This window comes from Cyprinus carpio, chromosome A20 (assembly GCF_018340385.1).
Source record: "Cyprinus carpio isolate SPL01 chromosome A20, ASM1834038v1, whole genome shotgun sequence".
Classification (NCBI taxonomy): Eukaryota; Metazoa; Chordata; class Actinopteri; order Cypriniformes; family Cyprinidae; genus Cyprinus; species Cyprinus carpio.
In genome coordinates this window covers 21,869,776-21,888,023 of record NC_056591.1, presented here as the reverse complement: position 1 = coordinate 21,888,023, position 18,248 = coordinate 21,869,776, and the positions used below count along the sequence as shown (strand labels likewise).

General features: G+C 33.4%; 2 protein-coding genes across 2 annotated transcripts; both read right to left on the bottom strand.

The window, feature by feature from the left end:
* Positions 1 to 330: 330 nt before the first annotated feature.
* On the bottom strand, positions 331 to 11,742 carry LOC122149025 (heat shock protein HSP 90-alpha-like). Its single transcript, XM_042778141.1, is given in 11 exon segments — positions 331 to 581; positions 668 to 998; positions 2,478 to 2,746; positions 2,825 to 2,972; positions 3,852 to 4,042; positions 4,136 to 4,304; positions 5,428 to 5,736; positions 7,584 to 7,717; positions 7,793 to 8,165; positions 10,079 to 10,231; positions 11,558 to 11,742. Coding segments are annotated over 10 exon segments (2,187 nt in total). The 5' UTR covers positions 11,558 to 11,742; the 3' UTR covers positions 331 to 471.
* A 157-nt stretch (positions 11,743 to 11,899) lies between these two features.
* Positions 11,900 to 17,976, bottom strand: LOC109076910 (heat shock protein HSP 90-alpha 1-like). The gene is given in 12 exon segments (XM_042778143.1): positions 11,900 to 12,189; positions 12,894 to 13,209; positions 13,211 to 13,228; positions 13,309 to 13,577; positions 13,656 to 13,803; positions 14,589 to 14,779; positions 14,858 to 15,023; positions 15,105 to 15,404; positions 15,490 to 15,623; positions 15,701 to 16,067; positions 16,142 to 16,294; positions 17,775 to 17,976. Coding segments are annotated over 11 exon segments (2,172 nt in total). The 5' UTR covers positions 17,775 to 17,976; the 3' UTR covers positions 11,900 to 12,079.
* Positions 17,977 to 18,248: the final 272 nt, after the last annotated feature.

Sequence of the window (18,248 nt, the reverse complement as noted above, 5' to 3'; positions counted from 1 at the left end):
CATATTTTCAGGAAAATAATATCGTAACTCAAAAAAAGATTAAAAAAGGTGCTAAAAACAACCTTCAATTTATTGTGTGTCCTAAAAACACACAATAATTAAATGCATTTAAAAATAAATAAATATGTGAAATAAATGAAAGAATTAAATCATCCTTCAGTCTTAAAGTGAAATGTATTTCTTGTTTTCTGGATACAGAGAGTGTTTCTGATAGAGCAAGCTTTATTTCAGGATCCCGTCATGTTAATAATACAACTATAAATCCAAAACTTAACAATAAACAATAAAAACAAAACAACAAAAAAAAAAAAACTGGAAAGAATACAAAAACAAAATGAAAGCAATACAAAAAGGGAATGTGGCATGGCGAGAGGTTTCCGGAAGCTTTACAGACCGGCCTGGAATGAACAGGAACTGCGACGTGGTCGAAGAATCAAGAAATCTTTTTACAGAGCTACAAACATGACCCGCTCAGTCGACCTCCTCCATGCGAGACGCGTCCTCGTCTCCCTCCAGCGGGGGCATGTCCTCGATGGGGGCCGAGCTGGGCTCTTCTGTGGACACGTCGTCCTCGTCGATGCCTGAAACGGTCACAGATCTGGTTAAAATGCTTGTTTGTGAAATCGTAAGCGCATGCGGTCTCTTGCATGTCAGTTCTCTGACCCACCTAGCCCCAGTTTGATCATCCTGTAGATGCGGTTGGAGTGCGTCTGCGGGTCGTCCAGCGTGAAGCCCGAGGAGAGCAGCGCCGTCTCGAACAGCAGGATCACCAGATCCTTCACTGATTTGTCATTCTTGTCGGCTTCTGCTTTCTGGCGGAGCGTCTCGACGATGGGATGATCAGAGTTGATCTCCAGGTGCTTCTTGGCTGCCATGTAGCCCATGGTGGAGTTGTCCCTCAAGGCCTGGGCCTTCATGATCCTCTCCATGTTGGCTCCCGCGTAGGTGCTTGTGACGATGCAGCAGGGCGAAGACACCAGACGGTTTGAGACCGTGACCTGACGCAGGGAGAAACAGAGCGGTTAGCAAGTGATTTGATCAGGGGTGTAAAAGATTAAGCTATTTACTTTCTGAATAATATTTTACATGCATTTACAATATTCATTTCTCACAGTGTAAATAAAATATATAGCTGCCATTTAAATTTTAGGGATACATGATTTAAATATAAAATCAGATTAAAATACTGACAAGTTACGTTGAATAAATATAAGTAAGATTAAAATTAATACATAAAAATAGATAAAAACCTTTTACATTCTATTAAAATATAGCAACAAAAATAAAAAAAAAAAAAAATTAAAATAAACAAAAAAAAAAATAAAAACAAATAAAATAATATGAAACAAAAAAAAAAAATAAAAAAAAATAAAAAAAAAAAAAAATAATTAACAAAATATAAGATTAAACTAAATAGATAAATTTGATGCAATTAAATAAAATAAACAAAAAAAAAATCAAACCCTTTGTAATAAAATAAAGATAAATAAAGAATATAAAATAAAAAAAAAAAAAAAAAAAAATAATTTAAAATTAATTGATGCAATTTTTTTTAAAATAATACAACAAATAAAATAAAATAGATTAAAATTAATTAAAAAACAAAAATAAAACACTTTTTTTACATTTTAGGACTAAAAAAAAAAAAATAAAATAAAAGAATAAAATAAAAATAAAAATTATAAAAAAAAAAAATACAAATACAAAAACAAAAATAATAATAAAGAAAAATAGATCAAAACATTTTACATTTTAGGAACATAGTGCATTTTTTTTTTATAAATAATTACCAAAATATAAGATTAAACTAAATAGATACATTTGCTTAAAAAAAAAAAAAAATTATGAAAATATATACAAAATAAATAAAATACAGATTAAAATGAATTAATAAATAGATAAAAACCATAAAAAAAAAATTTAAATAAATAATTAACAAAATATAAGATTAAACTTAATAGACAAATTTGATTTAAAAAAATTGATAAAAAATAAAAATAAAATAGAGATTAAAATTAATAAATAAAAATAGATAAAAAAAACTTTTCCTTTATAGGAACATAGAGCAAAAGATTTAATAAATAATTAAAATATAAGATTAAACTAAATAGATAAATTTGATTTTAAAACATTAGACAAAAATACATCAAATAAATAAAACAGGTAAATAACACACCAGTACAGTACTATAGAGAGTAGAAATAAAATGAAATCAAATGTAAATGTAATAGAAACTAAATATTTTCAAAATAACATAAATGATTGAAATAAAAATGATAAAAAATACAGCCAACAGTACAGTACTATAAAGAGTAGAAAAAGAGCAAATGTAATCGAATGTAAATATAGCATCAAGTAAATACTCTCCGAATAATGTTGTATGTTTCTAATATGAACTGTGTGTAAGTGTAAGTCGTGTGAAAACTACACATAGCCACCTTTTATATTTCAGTAAGTTAGGAGTCTGACTGGTTTACCTTCTCCACTTTCTTCTCCAGGATGTCTTTCATGATCTTGCACAGGTTCTCAAACTTGGCCTTCTTCTCCTCCTGCTTCTTCTTCTCCTCCTCGTCCTCGGGCAGCTCCAGACCCTCTTTGGTCACCGACACCAGGTTCTTGCCCTCGAACTCCTTCAGCTGCTGGACGCAGTACTCATCGATGGGCTCGATCATGTAGATCACCTCCAGACCGGCTTTACGCAGGCGCTCCACGAAAGCAGAGTTGGCCACCTGATCTTTGGTCTCACCCAGAGAAGAATGAGTTTGTATGAGTTCTTGCATGTGTAGGTTAACATAATATTTCCATTCATTAACCAGCTGCTAACCAGTGATGTAGTAGATGTGCTTCTGGCTGTCCTTCATGCGAGACACGTAGTCTTTGAGGGACACCATCTCGTCTCCAGAAGCTGATGTGTAATAGCGGAGCAGCTCGGAGAGTTTCTTCCTGTTCTGAGAGTCTTCGTGGATGCCCAGCTGTGTGACGGAAAATAATCCTCCATTTATGTTCACTGACTCTTCATTTAAAAGACCATTAATATTCAATAATGTTATCAGTTTGACTGCACTCACACTATCGGATGAGAACAAAACTAAAAATGAATTCAGCTGAATTATCATACTGTTGTGTTTCAGACACATTTGTGTTTATACAAAGATTCTGATGTTTTTGCTTTTTTGTAGCAATTTGTAATAAGGTTGTATTTTTATTTTCTTTAGAAATAAATAAAAATAGCTCAAATACAGCTCACAGAAGTGATTTAATACAAACTAAATATTTTCAAAATAATGATTTTTCACAGTATTGGGACTTTAAACATAAAAATTAAAAATTAAAGGGGACACAGTGTAAAAAAAATAAAAAATAATAATTAAAAAAAATTCTAAGATTAAACTTAATAGATAGCAAATTAGATATAACTGAAAAATAGATTAAAATAATAAAATAATAAAAATATAAAATATAACTAACAAAATTGGTATTTGAGCTGATTGATACTATTGTGTTTTAAACATTTGTTTATAAATGTTTCGAAACCTTTAACGTTTCTCTTTTTAGTTTCTATTCCCAATAAAATTGTTAACTTTTGAAACATTTATGTTTTAACTTAATGAGTGGATCAATATTTCAGGACTATTAAAAATCTACGTTTGTGAAATACAGTGCAATATTTAATCACCTTTATGCTTTATTAAGTTTATCATTTATAATGACTCTGTAGCTGAAATAGAATTAGTTTAATACGGTATAAGTGATGGATTTTGTGACATTAAAGCTGTTATGTTCCTGTTTATCTCTGTGAATCCATCTATCGTAGAAACAGCTCTGAGCGCTGCAAGCGTCTGTCGGTTCACCTTGATGTTCTTGGAGAACTGCTCGTAGTATTTCTTGTAGTTGTCTTTGTCCTCGGAGAGCTCGGTGAAGAGATCCAGACACTTCTTGACCAGGTTCTTGCGGATGACTTTCAGGATCTTGCTCTGTTGAAGCATCTCTCTGGAGATGTTGAGCGGCAGATCCTCAGAGTCCACCACACCCTTAATGAAGTCTGGGAGGAAAGAGAGATCGTGTTCAGCTCTGAGGCTGAGGTTACGGGGAATAAATCACCCTGGATGCGCTTGTGCTGGATTCGGAGACTTACTGAGGTACTCTGGGATGAGCTCGTCACAGTTGTCCATGATGAACACCCCTGCGCCACATTACAGCTTGATGTTATTCTTCTTCTTCTAGTTCTCGAACAGATCGAACGGAGCTCTGCGGGGCACGAAGAGCAGCGCGCGGAACTCCAGCTGACCCTCCACAGAGAAGTGCTGCGAGGAGAGAACACACACACACACACACACAGTTCAGGAGAACAATACACTGTATGGGTCACAATTATACATTTCTCTTTTATGCCAAAAATCATTAGGATATTAAGTAAAGATCATGTTCCGTGAAGATATTTAATAAATTTCCTACCGTAAATATATCAAAACTTAATTTTTGATTAGTAATATACATTGCTAAGAACTTCATTTGAACAACTTTAACCCTTTAACTGTCACCCCCCATTTTTTAAAATAGGCATTAAAGTGCAAACTTAAATTGTTGTAATTTATGAACACTTTGGAATATAGACCTAAGGTTGGTCTCTTTTTAAAGAATTAAAGTATCAAAAAGTTACAGAAGTTTAAATGTACTGTAAATAAAATGCACTATATTAATTTTATTTTACTTATTATAAATATTTTACATAACCGGTTTTACTCTAAAATTGGTATAAAATTAAAGCCTTGTGTCTAAATAAGTTATGTTCCAAATTTGAAGTTGATATGAAAAAAAAAAAAAACGAGGTTTTCAGGTTCCTGTGAGATTTTATTTAGGGCGTCATACCACAAACAGCCACTGGGAGCCATCAAAACTCCTTTGAATTTTAAATTATTTTTTCTCTTGATTTCTCTGTCAATCTCAAAATAAACACCAAATATGGAATCCTGAGACTCAGAGCTTTCCAATGATATGTTTGTTGCCAAGATTCTAAAAAGTTTTGATTCTAAAATTCCGTTTTGCATTTTGTAATATGACACTTGACTCCGCCCACTAAGGGGGAGGAGACCGCCATAAGATTTTAAAGTACCATTTCCATGGTAACACAATGTCTGATTTGAAAATGGTTTGAATCCTGGGCTTCTACGCTTTCATATGAAATATAATTTATGATGATTACTAAAAGATTTTATAGAGAAAAAGGACAAAAAAAAGAGCGTTAAGCGTCCCGCAGATGGGACAGTGACAGTTAAAGGGTTAAAGGTGATTTTCTCAATATTTAGATTTTTTTGCTCCCTCAGATTCCAGATTTTTTTATATAGTTGTATCTCAGACAAATATTGTCCTCCTCACAGACCACACATCAGTGGAAAGCTATTCACTGTGTAAATCTCGACTGGTCACCTTGACGGCCAGGTGATCCTCCCAGTCGTTGGTCAGGCTCTTGTAGAACTCGCCGTACTCCTCGTTAGTGATGTCATCAGGGTTACGGGTCCACAGGGGCTTGGTCTTGTTGAGCTCCTCCTGGTCGATGTACTTCTCCTTGATCTTCTTCTTCTTCTTCTTCTTGTCGGAGCTCTTGTCGTCGTGGTCCTCGTCGTCAGAGCCCACGTCTTCGATCTCGGGCTTGTCCTCGTCCTTCTCCTCTTTCTCCTTCTCCTCCTCTGCCTCCGCCTCGTCGTCGCTCACCTCCTTGTCGCGCTCCTTCTCCACCTGAAACCAACAAGATGGTTTGATCATTACAACGAAAGGATAAAGCACTGCTTGAATTACTGTACATTAAGTTTTTAGATTTGTAATGAGTTTATCTGCACAGAACTTCAGATTTTCTTCTAGATAAATGTCTTTAAGCATCGTGCCATCGAGAGCTAAATGTTGGGATATAATTCTACATTTAGAAACTACATTCAGGATGCTTAGTGAATATTTGCTGCTGATGTTTTCATGTATTTTTGAGGACAATATTTAAAAAATAAATATTTAATTATTTTATAATCAACATTTAAGAAGCATAAACATTGGAATGTGTTAATAAATCACTGAAATATTACCTTTGATTTAACTATGTTTTTTTAATTTATACAAATTTTTTATTGAATACTTTTTTAAATTTAAAAAACAAAACATTATAAATTTAATAAATATTTTAAAAATTAAAAAAGGATATTGCAAATATTTAATTAGCATATTTAAAATAAAAAAATAAAAATATTTAGATCATGTAACCTTTTACCGGCATCAAAAGAAACCATAAACGTGAATGTGTTGCTAAATTATTCAAATGTTAATTAAATTAATGAAGTTAATATAACAATTCAACTATAATTGTTTTTAATATATACATTTGAATTTTATATAAAAAAAATTAAATATAAAAAACTAATCTATAAGTATATTTAAGAAATATAAAAAATATTTAATTTGTCAGATGCATGTCATGTGACCACAAGCAAATGTGTTGTGAAATTACTTAAATATTACATTAGAAGTTAATTTATTAGCTACTTAATTTTTAATTATACAAACTTTACTTTTAAAATATTTAATGTTTTAAAAATTAAAAAAGGATATATTACAAATATTTATTTAGTATGTCTAAGAAATATTTTAAAAATAAATATTTAATTTGTTTATCTGCATGTCATTAATTAACATTAAAGAAGCATAAACAGGGGAATGTGTTATTAAATTATTGAAATATCACCTTTAAAGTTCATTTAACTTTGTTAATTAACTACAATTTTTTTATTTATATACATATTCAACTTATTTTTTTTTAATGTAAAAAATATAAAAACATTAGAAATTTAAAAAAATATTTAAAAATATACATATTACAAATATTTAAATAGTATCCTTTCGAAATATTAAAAAATGAATGTAATTTGTTTAGAAGCGTGTCATTTATCAACAACAAAGAAACATAAACACATGAATGTGTTGCTAAATTACTGAAACATCACATTTAAAGTTAATTTAACTGTTAATTAACTATTTTTTTTATTTATACAAATTTTGAATAAATACTTATTTTTTTAAATGTAAAAAAAAAACATTTTAAAAATTAAAAAAAAAAATGATTTATTACAAATATTTAATTAGTATCATTAAGAAATATTTAAAAAATAAATGTAATCTGTTTAGATGCGTGTCATTTATCAACAACAAAGAAACAAACACATGAATGTGTTGCTAAATTACTGAAACATCACCTTTAAAGTTAATTTAACTTAATTATTTTATTTATTTATACAAATTCTGAATAAATACTTAATTTTTTTAAATGTAAAAAAAAAAATTTAAATAAAAAAATTATATATTTCAAATATTAAATTAGTATCCTTAAGAAATATAAAAAAAAATAAATGTAATTTGTTTAGATGCGTGTCATTTATAAACAACAGAGTAGCATAAACACGCGAATGTGTTGCTAAATTATTGAAATATTATCTCCAGGGAGACTTCAAGTGATTATTTTTTGACTGACCAAAAAAAAAAAAAGTTTGTGAAAGCCTTATTTTCACATGACCGATCTGTAGAATGACCCAAAAGCCGCTTACAAAGAGTGTGATGGGGTAGCCGATGAACTGCGAGTGCTTCTTGACGATCTCTTTGATCCGGCGCTCTTCGATGTACTCCGTCTGATCCTCCTTCAGATGCAGGATCACTTTTGTTCCTCGACCGATCGGCTCGGCTGGACAGAGAGAAACATCTCCGTTAACCTTCAGCTCAGTCTGTCAGATCATTCACAAGATCAAACTCTGCTTACAGTTGTCCACTTTGACGGTGAAGGATCCTCCTGCGGACGACTCCCAGGCGTACTGCTCGTCGTCGTTGTGTTTGGTGATGACCGTGACTTTCTCGGCCACTAGGTAGGCGGAGTAGAAGCCCACTCCGAACTGACCGATCACGGAGATGTCCGCTCCGGCATGCAGAGCCTCCATGAAGGCCTTGGTGCCGGATTTGGCGATGGTGCCCAGGTTGTTGATGAGGTCAGCTTTGGTCATGCATGCCGATGACGTGGTGTCGATGAGGGTCAGCGTGCGCTCCTGTTTGTTGGGAATGATTTCGATTTTGAGGTCTTTCCCTGAGTCCAGCTTGCTCGGGTCTGTGAGACTCTCATAGCGGATTTTGTCCAGAGCCTGATGGAAAGAAAGAACATTATTTAGTTCCACTGTTCCTTTAGATCATTTAAGCAGCTTTAATAAGACAGAGAATGTAATGTGCATCTTTGTATTTTTTTTATTCTATTAAAGACTGTTTACATGAAAAAGTTGAAAGCTACATGCTATTTTTTTTTTAATATATGATTTAATTATTATTATTATTTTGCATTAAAATTTTAAAAACCACTGTTATATTTCTTGTAATGTGGTTCAGATTTTTTATTTTATTACTGATTAATTAGTCAGTAATAAAAATAACAATAATCAGTATTTTTCATTAAGTGAATCTGATTAAATGAAGACATGTTTACTTCATAAAAAAAAGTTGAAGGCTGCATGCTATTTTTTTTAAATATATGATTTAATTATAATTATTATTTTGCATTTATTTTTTAAAAAGCACTGTTATATTTCTTGTAATGTGCTTCTTTGTTTTTATTTTATTACTGATTAATTAGTCAGTAATAAATATATCAATAATCAATTTAAGTATTTTTCATTAAGTAAAACTGATTAAATGAAGACACATTTACTGAAACAATGTTTACTTCATAAAAAAAGTTGAAGGCTGCATGCTATTTTTTGTAAATATATGATTTAATTATAATTATTATTTTGCATTTATTTTTTAAAAATCACATTTCATATAACTTGCAACGTGCTTCTTAATTCTAAATTCTATCACTGACTGTTTACGTGAAAAAGCTGAAGGCTACATGTTATTTTTTTAAATATGATTTAATTATCATTATTTTCTGCATTCAAATTCTTATATTATATTTTATTTTATATTATATTTCTTGCAATGTTCTTCTTAATTTTTATTTTTTTTACTGATTAATCAGTCAGTAATAAAAACAACTATCAATTAAAAATAAAAGTATTTTTCAGCAAGTAAAATTCTTTGTTTTTATAATTTTATTACCATCTGTTTACACGTCTTTACTGAAGTAATGTTTACTGAAAAACAAGGCTATGTGCTATTTTTTATACAGAATTAATTATAATTATTCATTTCTATTACTAGTTTAAAACACTGTTATATTGCTTCTAAACAATCAGTAATTGTAATAAACACTTTGAAAAATGCCACGTAGCCTTCGATTATTTTTATGTAAATGTTTCTTCTGATTTTCTAAAATTGTTGAAACCTACATGTCATTTTTTTTTAAATATTCTGTTTTATAAATATTTATTTGTAGTATTATTTTTAAAAACACCTTCTGTTAAATTGCTTGTAATGTGCTTTTTTTATTACTGATTAATTAGTAAGTAATAAAAATGACAATAATCAATTAAAAAAAGTTTACTGAAGCAATGTTATTTTTTATTAATTTATTAGACTAAACAATCATTAATAACAATAATAATCACAATGTAGCTTTGAAGTAAAAATTGTTTCAGAAAAAAAAAAAAACGTTTTTACTTTTAATTTTGTTGTGATTTTGTTTTATTTAACCTTAATTCATTAGCTATAATTTTTTTAATAATTATTACAAATGTTTTAAAAATAAAGAGGATATATTACAAATATTTAATTTATTTATCTGCATGTCATAAATCAACATTAAAGAAGCATAAACATGCGAATTACTGAAATATTACCTTAAATATTATAACTTTTTATTCACTTATTTTTTATTAATTTATTACTGACTAAACCTAGTCTAGTTTCCGAAAAAAAATATGCATTAAAAAAATAATTGTTACGATTTATGTATAATTATTAATAAACATACAATATAAATAGTTAAAAGATGTTTAATTTGATTTTTTTGTAGTGTTACAATAAATACTAGTATGCACATTTTGAACGTTGTTATGGTTATTACTACGTTACTCACGAGTCACTATACTATTACTCAGTCTTTCAGAGCACACATGCGTACATCTGAAGAGTTGGAGATGAGCTCCCTGAGGAAGATCTCTTTGTTGGAGTAGAAGGTGTTGATGATGAGAGACATCAGCTGAGCGATCTCAGCCTGGAAGGCGAAGGTCTCCGCTTCCTCCTCCATCATCGGCTGATCGTGTGCCTCTGGCATCTGCAACACAAACACCGTTTCTGACGAGGATGCAGGACACGTCGCTGTTATTATGCTTTTGTGTTCCAGGGTCGATAACTCTCACGCTTCTGGCCTGCTTGTGATGTGAGCCTCAGCTTCGTTTTAACACGAATAAATATAGTTTCGGTGCACTTAATAAACATTTTATAAGCTTGTTTGTTTTTGTATCTCACCGCTTTAATGTCAAGGTGTTTTTTAATTAAGAATAACAATGAATGCAACTTTTGTTTTTGTCTTAAAAAGTGATAGGTGTGTAGATGTATGTCAGCAAAACAGACAATTATCTTTTCTTATAAAACGTGACAAGAAGATCGCGAATGTTTACTTCGTAAAAATGCATGAAAGATCAATGCAATTGTTTAAAAAATATGATTTAATTATACTAATTAATTTGCATTCATTTATAAAGCATTGTTGTGTTGCTTCTTACATGCCTTTTTAAAATTAATTAATTAAATAAACTAACAGTAATAATATTTATTTAATATTTCGAGGAGATCATTTGGTGCTAAATACTATTTGTGCAATAATTAAAGTGCATTAATGACCACTTAAAATATTTTTTTTTTCTAAATTAATCGATCAGTAATAAATAAAATAATCAGTGTTAAAAAGATGTTCTCAGTTTTAGTTCAATAATGTTTATCTACTATTTTAAGAAGATCGTTTGGTGCTAAATACTATTTTGTAATAATTGTGCTCTATTAATGGACACTTAAAATATTAAAACACCTATACTATACTGTATAATCTTCCTTAGCCATTTAAGGAAACATAACATGATTTAATTCAAATTCAAAAGAGTATTGCATTAACTCTATTGATATATCGTTCGCGGGAGCGCGCCCCCTATCGGTCAGAGCCGCTCATTACAAGCTTCTAGAAGCTACTAAACTCTTAACATGCGGCACAAATATGAGAATAAGACACAATTCAGTCATAAAGCTTTAATAACAGCAACATCGTCTATAAAATCGCATATGATGCAGTCCGTGCATGTGTAATAGTTCCTCGGATGCGTTCATGAGCGCGTTTATCTTAAAGTTACAGGAGCCTGGTTTATTCTAACGTTACTAGAAATCCTCTGAGGCAACTTAACAACTCCAGATGGTCTGAGGACTCCGATAAGCCGATTTAAACACGCTGACTGATGTTAAAACACTTTTGAAATTGAGATTGGGAATTAAAAATAGCGCGGCAGCTGTTTAAAAGAGTGTTGACGAAGGGATGAAGCGCAAATAAACGTCGAATACGCAGCGAAAAGAGTCAGGTGATGGCGAGTTGAGATGCTATTCAGATTCTTACCTTCAGTGGTTTATTAGGATGAGTTAGATTCAGCGGTTCTTCTTCTTAAAGCTTGTAGAGTTTTCTCCTCAGCTGTCACTGACTGAGCTCCGGGAGATCCGCTTATATACGTGAAGACGGGAGCGCGGACGCTCCAGAAATCTCTCGAATCTTCTCAACGCTTTCTAACAGACGCAGGGGGCGGGGCTTGACTGTCAATCACCCCCGCGCGCCTCCGTTTACAACAGTTAAAGGGGCGGGGCCAAAACTGATGAAAATTCTAGATCGCTTGTAGCGAAATAAAAAGTGACTCCGAGATCAAATCCATCAGTCATTTATTAAAAACTTTCAACTTCGGTTTACAAAAAAAAAAAAAAAAAAAAAAAACCCGCTTATATTAGAAAAAGTCAGAAAATTCAATTTTCTGGTACAGTAGCTACACAAAAAAGCATTACAATGAATTAAATTGGCTTGTTAATGTTCTACATTGGATTGTTACAAAACAATACATTAACAATTTAATGCTATTTACACTAAAACTCTTCAGTCAACTTCCTCCATTCTAGAACTGTCTTCATCACCTTCTAGAACTGGCATGTCTTCTTCAGCGGGTTGAGCAATGTCTTCTACAGCAGAGTCATCGTCATCAATGCCTGAAAGAGAAGAGATTAAATAGAATTAAGTCTTTTTTTTTCAATGAACTCTCATTTATGACTACACCCTTAAAAATAAAGGCTATAGGAGAACTGTTTTTGGTTCTCCAAAGAACCTTCCATTGGACAGTTCTTAAAACAACCATTTTTTATTAGTGTGAAGAACATTTTAATGTTCGAAACAACCTATTTTTCCATTAAGAAGAAGATTTAGTGCGATGGAAAGGTTTCATGGATGTAAAAGGTTCTTTAATGAACCATCAAAGCCAATAAAGAACCTTTATTTTTAAGAGTCTAATGGTGGAACGATATGTTTTAGTGGATAATTCTTAAAAGTACCATTTTTACTAGTGTGAAGAACATTTTAATCATCTTAAGAAACTTTTTTCCCACTATGCATTGGAAAGATTCCATTGATGTTAAAGGTTCTTTAATGAACCATCAAAGCTAATAAAGAAACTTTATTTTTAAGAGTCTAATGGTGGACCGATATGTTTTAGTGGATAATTCTTAAAGGAACCATTGTTTGTTTTTTCCCACTATGCATTGGGAAGGTTCCATTGAGGTTAAAGGTTCTAGATGCCAATTATTGAGAGTGTAGTGGTGGACTGACTTTTTACCAATAACTATTAATGCATTAATAATGATGATAAACTCTAGGCTGGTGTGTTTAAATGTTTGATTTTTGTAGTCATGCATCTTACCAAGACCAAGTTTGATCATCCTGTAGATGCGGTTGGCGTGTGTTTGTGGGTCTTCCAGAGTGAATCCAGAGGAAAGCAGGGCGGTTTCGAACAGCAGGATCACCAAGTCTTTCACGGCCTTGTCGTTCTTGTCAGCTTCTGCTTTCTCTCGGAGCGTCTCGACGATGGGATGGACGGGGTTGATCTCTAGGTGCTTTTTAGCGGTCATGTAGCCCATGGTGGAGTTGTCCCTCAAGGCCTGAGACTTCATGATCCTCTCCATGTTGGCCGTCCATCCGTAGGTGCTTGTGACGATGCAGCAGGGCGAAGCCACCAGGACGGTTTGAGACCGTGACCTGTTTGGACACACTACCATTTAATGGCTCTGAAGAGTGTGCACTTCAAAATCAAAGTCTAGTATGCTAACGACTCATACCTTCTCAATCTTTTTGTCCAGAATGTCTTTCATGATCTTGCATAAGTTCTCATATTTGGCCTTCAGATCTTCCAGCTTCTTCTTCTCCTCCTCGTCCTCGGGCAGCTCCAGACCCTCTTTGGTCACCGACACCAGGTTCTTGCCATCGTATTCCTTCAGCTGCTGGACGCAGTACTCATCGATGGGCTCGATCATGTAGATCACCTCCAGACCGGCTTTACGCAGCCGCTCCACGAAAGCAGAGTTGGCCACCTGATCTTTGGTCTCACCCGGAGAAGAATGAGTTTGTATGAGTTCTTGCATGTGTAGGTTAACATAATATTTCCATTCATTAACCAGCTGCTAACCTGTGATGTAGTAGATGTGCTTCTGGCTGTCCTTCATGCGAGACACGTAGTCTTTGAGGGACACCATCTCGTCTCCAGAAGATGATGTGTAATAGCGGAGCAGCTCGGAGAGTTTCTTCCTGTTCTGAGAGTCTTCGTGGATGCCCAGCTGTGTGACGGAAAATATCCTTCATTTATGTTCACTGACTCTTCATTTAAAAGACCATTAATATTCAATAATGTTATCAGTTTGACTGCACTCACACTATCGGATGAGAACAAAACTAAAAATGAACTAAAAAGAAAAGATTCTGATGTTTTTGCTTTTTTGTAGCAATTTGTAATAAGGTTGTATTTTTTTATTTTCTTTAGAAATAAATAAAAATAGCTCAAATACAGCTCACAGAAGTGATTTAATACAAACTAAATCTTTTCCAAATAATGATTTTTCACAGTATAAATTGGCACTTTAAACATGACACTGTAAAAATAAATAAATAAATAATTAAATCTAAGATTAAATTAATTATTTAAGCTAAAGTTAAATAATAAAAAGATAAATATAACTAAAAAAATTGGTATTTGAGATGATTGATACTATTGTGTTATAAACATTTTATAAATATGTTTCATAACATTTAACATTTTTCTTTTTAGTTTCTATTCACAATAAAATTGTCAACTTTTGAAACATTTATGTTTTTAAGTGAATGAGTGGATCAATATTTCAGGACTATTAAAAATCTACGTTTGTGAAATACAGTGCAGTATTTAATCACCTTTATGCTTTATTAAGTTTATCATTTATAATGACTCTGTAGCTGAAATAGAATTAGTTTAATACGGTATAAGTGATGGATTTTGTGACATTAAAGCTGTTATGTTCCTGTTTATCTCTGTGAATCCATCTATCGTAGAAACAGCTCTGAGCGCTGCAAGCGTCTGTCGGTTCACCTTGATGTTCTTGGAGAACTGCTCGTAGTATTTCTTGTAGTTGTCTTTGTCCTCGGAGAGCTCGGTGAAGAGATCCAGACACTTCTTGACCAGGTTCTTGCGGATGACTTTCAGGATCTTGCTCTGTTGAAGCATCTCTCTGGAGATGTTGAGCGGCAGATCCTCCGAGTCCACCACACCCTTGATGAAGTCTGGGAGGAAAGTTGAACTTGTTAACATTTAAACTCTCTGATATATCATTTCTAGGAATGAACTCTTGAGAGACTTACTGAGGTATTCGGGGATGAGCTCCTCGCAGTTGTCCATGATGAACACCCGGCGTACGTATAATTTAATGTTGTTTCTCTTCTTCTTGTTCTCGAAAAGGTCAAAAGAGGCTCTTCTGGGTACGAACAATAGAGCGCGGAACTCCAGTTGGCCCTCGACTGAGAAGTGCTGCAACAAGAAGAACATCAGTGGTTTTATCATCCATTCTTCATCAAGTCCGGCCATTTCTGACTGGATATTCCTACCAACCTTAACAGCCAGGTGATCCTCCCAGTCGTTGGTCAGACTCTTGTAGAACTCGCCGTACTCCTCGTTAGTGATGTCATCAGGGTTACGCGTCCACAGGGGCTTGGTCTTGTTCAGTTCTTGAGCGTCGATGTACTTTTCCTTGACCTTCTTCTTCCTCTTGTTCTGACCATCTTTGGTGTCTTCATCTTCATCGGCGCCCAAGTCCTCAATCTTGGGTTTGTCTTTCTCATCGCCGGCCGCCACCTCCTCCTCCTTTTCTCCTTCTTCAAGGTCAACCTCTTTCTCTCTCTGTTTCTCAACCTGCGAGATGAAAATCAATGCTTTATTTGTTCAAGTTGAAAGGAAGCAAGGTTTGCAGTTCTTGTACCAAAGTACAAGCACTTACGAAGAGCGTAATGGGGTAACCGATGAACTGAGAGTGTTTCTTCACAACTTCCTTGATGCGCTTCTCCTCAACATATTCGGATTGATCCTCTTTAAGGTGGAGAATGACTTTGGTGCCACGTCCAATGGATGGACCTGTAATTCCAAAGCAAATGCATATGTCAAGTTCCAGTCCTTTTATAGACCAATAAAACACTTATGAGAGCTCATACCGTTGTCTGGCTTCACTGTGAAGGAGCCACCAGCTGCAGATTCCCAGATGTACTGCTCATCATCGTTGTGTTTGGTGATGACCGTGACTTTCTCGGCAACTAGGTAGGCGGAGTAGAAGCCCACTCCGAACTGACCGATCATGGAGATGTCCGCTCCGGCCTGCAGAGCCTCCATGAAGGCCTTGGTGCCGGATTTGGCGATGGTGCCCAGGTTGTTGATGAGGTCAGCTTTGGTCATGCCGATGCCGGTGTCGATGACTGTAAGCGTGCGCTCTTTCTGATCCGGTATGAGTTCGATCTTCAGGTCCTTGCATGAGTCGAGTTTGCTTGGGTCTGTCAAGCTCTCGTATCTGATCTTGTCCAGTGCCTGTTTTGAAGATATGCATTGTATTTTTGGAACGAACATTGGTACACAAACGGAGAACGCACTGATTGACTCACGTCTGAAGAGTTGGAGATGAGCTCCCTGAGGAAGATCTCTTTGTTGGAGTAGAAGGTGTTGATGATGAGAGACATCAGCTGAGCGATCTCAGCCTGGAAGGCGAAGGTCTCCGCTTCCTCCTCCATCATCGGCTGTGTGGCGTTCTCAGGCATCTGCGTAAAAGATATATAATCAGGATTATAAATAAGGATTCTGGAATAACAAGTCTTCATATAATTGGAAAATAACAAACAGATGTATTCCATTTAAACCGATTTCTGAGCATTGTGTGTCCTGTAATCATTTAGTGCTGGAATGAATCCTGTTCATTTAAGAATGAACTTATTCTTATTCTAAAACAAACTAAATAATTTTTATACTAAAATGTTTTGTGATACAATACTCTATTAATGTTTTCTGTACTTTCATCACTTAAATTCTTATTAATTAAAAACACAGATTATTCATAACTGAAATGTTGAATTAGATTTTATTTTTATGTTTTCTGCTGTCATGTTAATTTAACTTAAAGGTTTAGTTATTTTGTTGTGTTTATATATATATATATATAATATATATATAATATATTATATAATATATATATTTATATATATATATATATATATTATATATATATATATATATATAATATATACTAAATGAAAATTAAAAAATGAAATGTTGCTTCGGAAAACTAGCTGAAATAAAATAAGTTATTTATTTTTTTTATTTAATTTAGTAACAAAATTATTTAATTTTATTTTATTGATTTAGTTTAAATTTTAGTTAACCATAATAACCCTCCCCAAAATACAGATATTATATTATTTATTCTTACTAAACATAAATGTTGTTATATATATATATATATATATATATATATATATATATATATATATATAAAATTATTAAAATATATATATATCTTAATTTATTTTATTTTGTCTGTAATATTTCTCTGAAAGTTTACAAATATCTCATACTATAAATATTCTGTGGCACAATGCTTTTGTTACTTTCATAACTACATCCTAAAATTCCTACGAATTAAAACAGGAGATTATTAAACTCAAAAGGTTAAAAATAAAAAAGATTATTAATTATCGTCAATTTTTCAAAATACAAGTATATTGCTTTTATCTCTGGCCAACAGCCTTTAAACTTTAAATGAATGCTAATGAAGCAACAGCTGATCCAAGTGCTCTATAGCCGTCGAATCCACAGCATGTTCAACACCTGTCTCTGTGAATCTCAAAGGAGTGTCACGTGTCACAGAAGCAGCAGGCAAATGTTGCAAATGTGTCCTGAAGTATCTTTTTACCCCATTTTGGGGGGTTTTACTAATGCAATACGACCTATTCTCATTTTAGGATAATGTTTTGAGTTACTCTGGTTTAACAAATTGTCTGAAAAGCCACAGCTGTCACGAGGCTTCTCCCAGAGCCGGCATGCTTGCAGACATGTGCTCTTAGCTTCTGAATGCAACCCATTAAAGTTGCTCATGTTTTTTAGCTTTAATTCTTAATGTGAGGGACATGTTGTAAAAATGAGAAAAGGCAAATAAATACAGTTATGATCATTCAGATGATCCTACGTTCTGGTCAAACTGTAACATTAAACATTTAATTCTAAAAATGTAGCATATTGAATTACCTTGATGATTGTCTTCTGTATAAAACGTCTGTGTAAAAATCCTCTTGGCGTATGGAGATCTGCTCCACTTGTTGAGCTGTGCTCTCTGGCGTTGACTTCTCGTCGCTGCTTTCGCTGTATCTGCCGAGCATCAGGCCTTCTTCACTCTTTATATACTTGTGAGCAAAGTTTCTCGAACCCCCCATTGAGAAAGTTCCAGAAGGCATGTCCAGTAGAGTAAGGAGGGGTGATAGAGAGCTAAAGTAAGAGCAGGCCAGGCGGGAGCGGGGCGTACACTTATACCCCTTTTGTCCTTTTTGGGGCAGCGAGTCACAAGAGGTGTCTGTCAATCAAGGCCAGAACGCTCCGGGGGCCACATGGACCTTCAGCGAGGTGCAAGCAAAGTCTCGAATGCTCATTGGCTGTGTCAGTTAAACACTGCAAAATATCACAGGGCTTTGCCGGAATTCACTATAAAGACACAAATCACTTGTG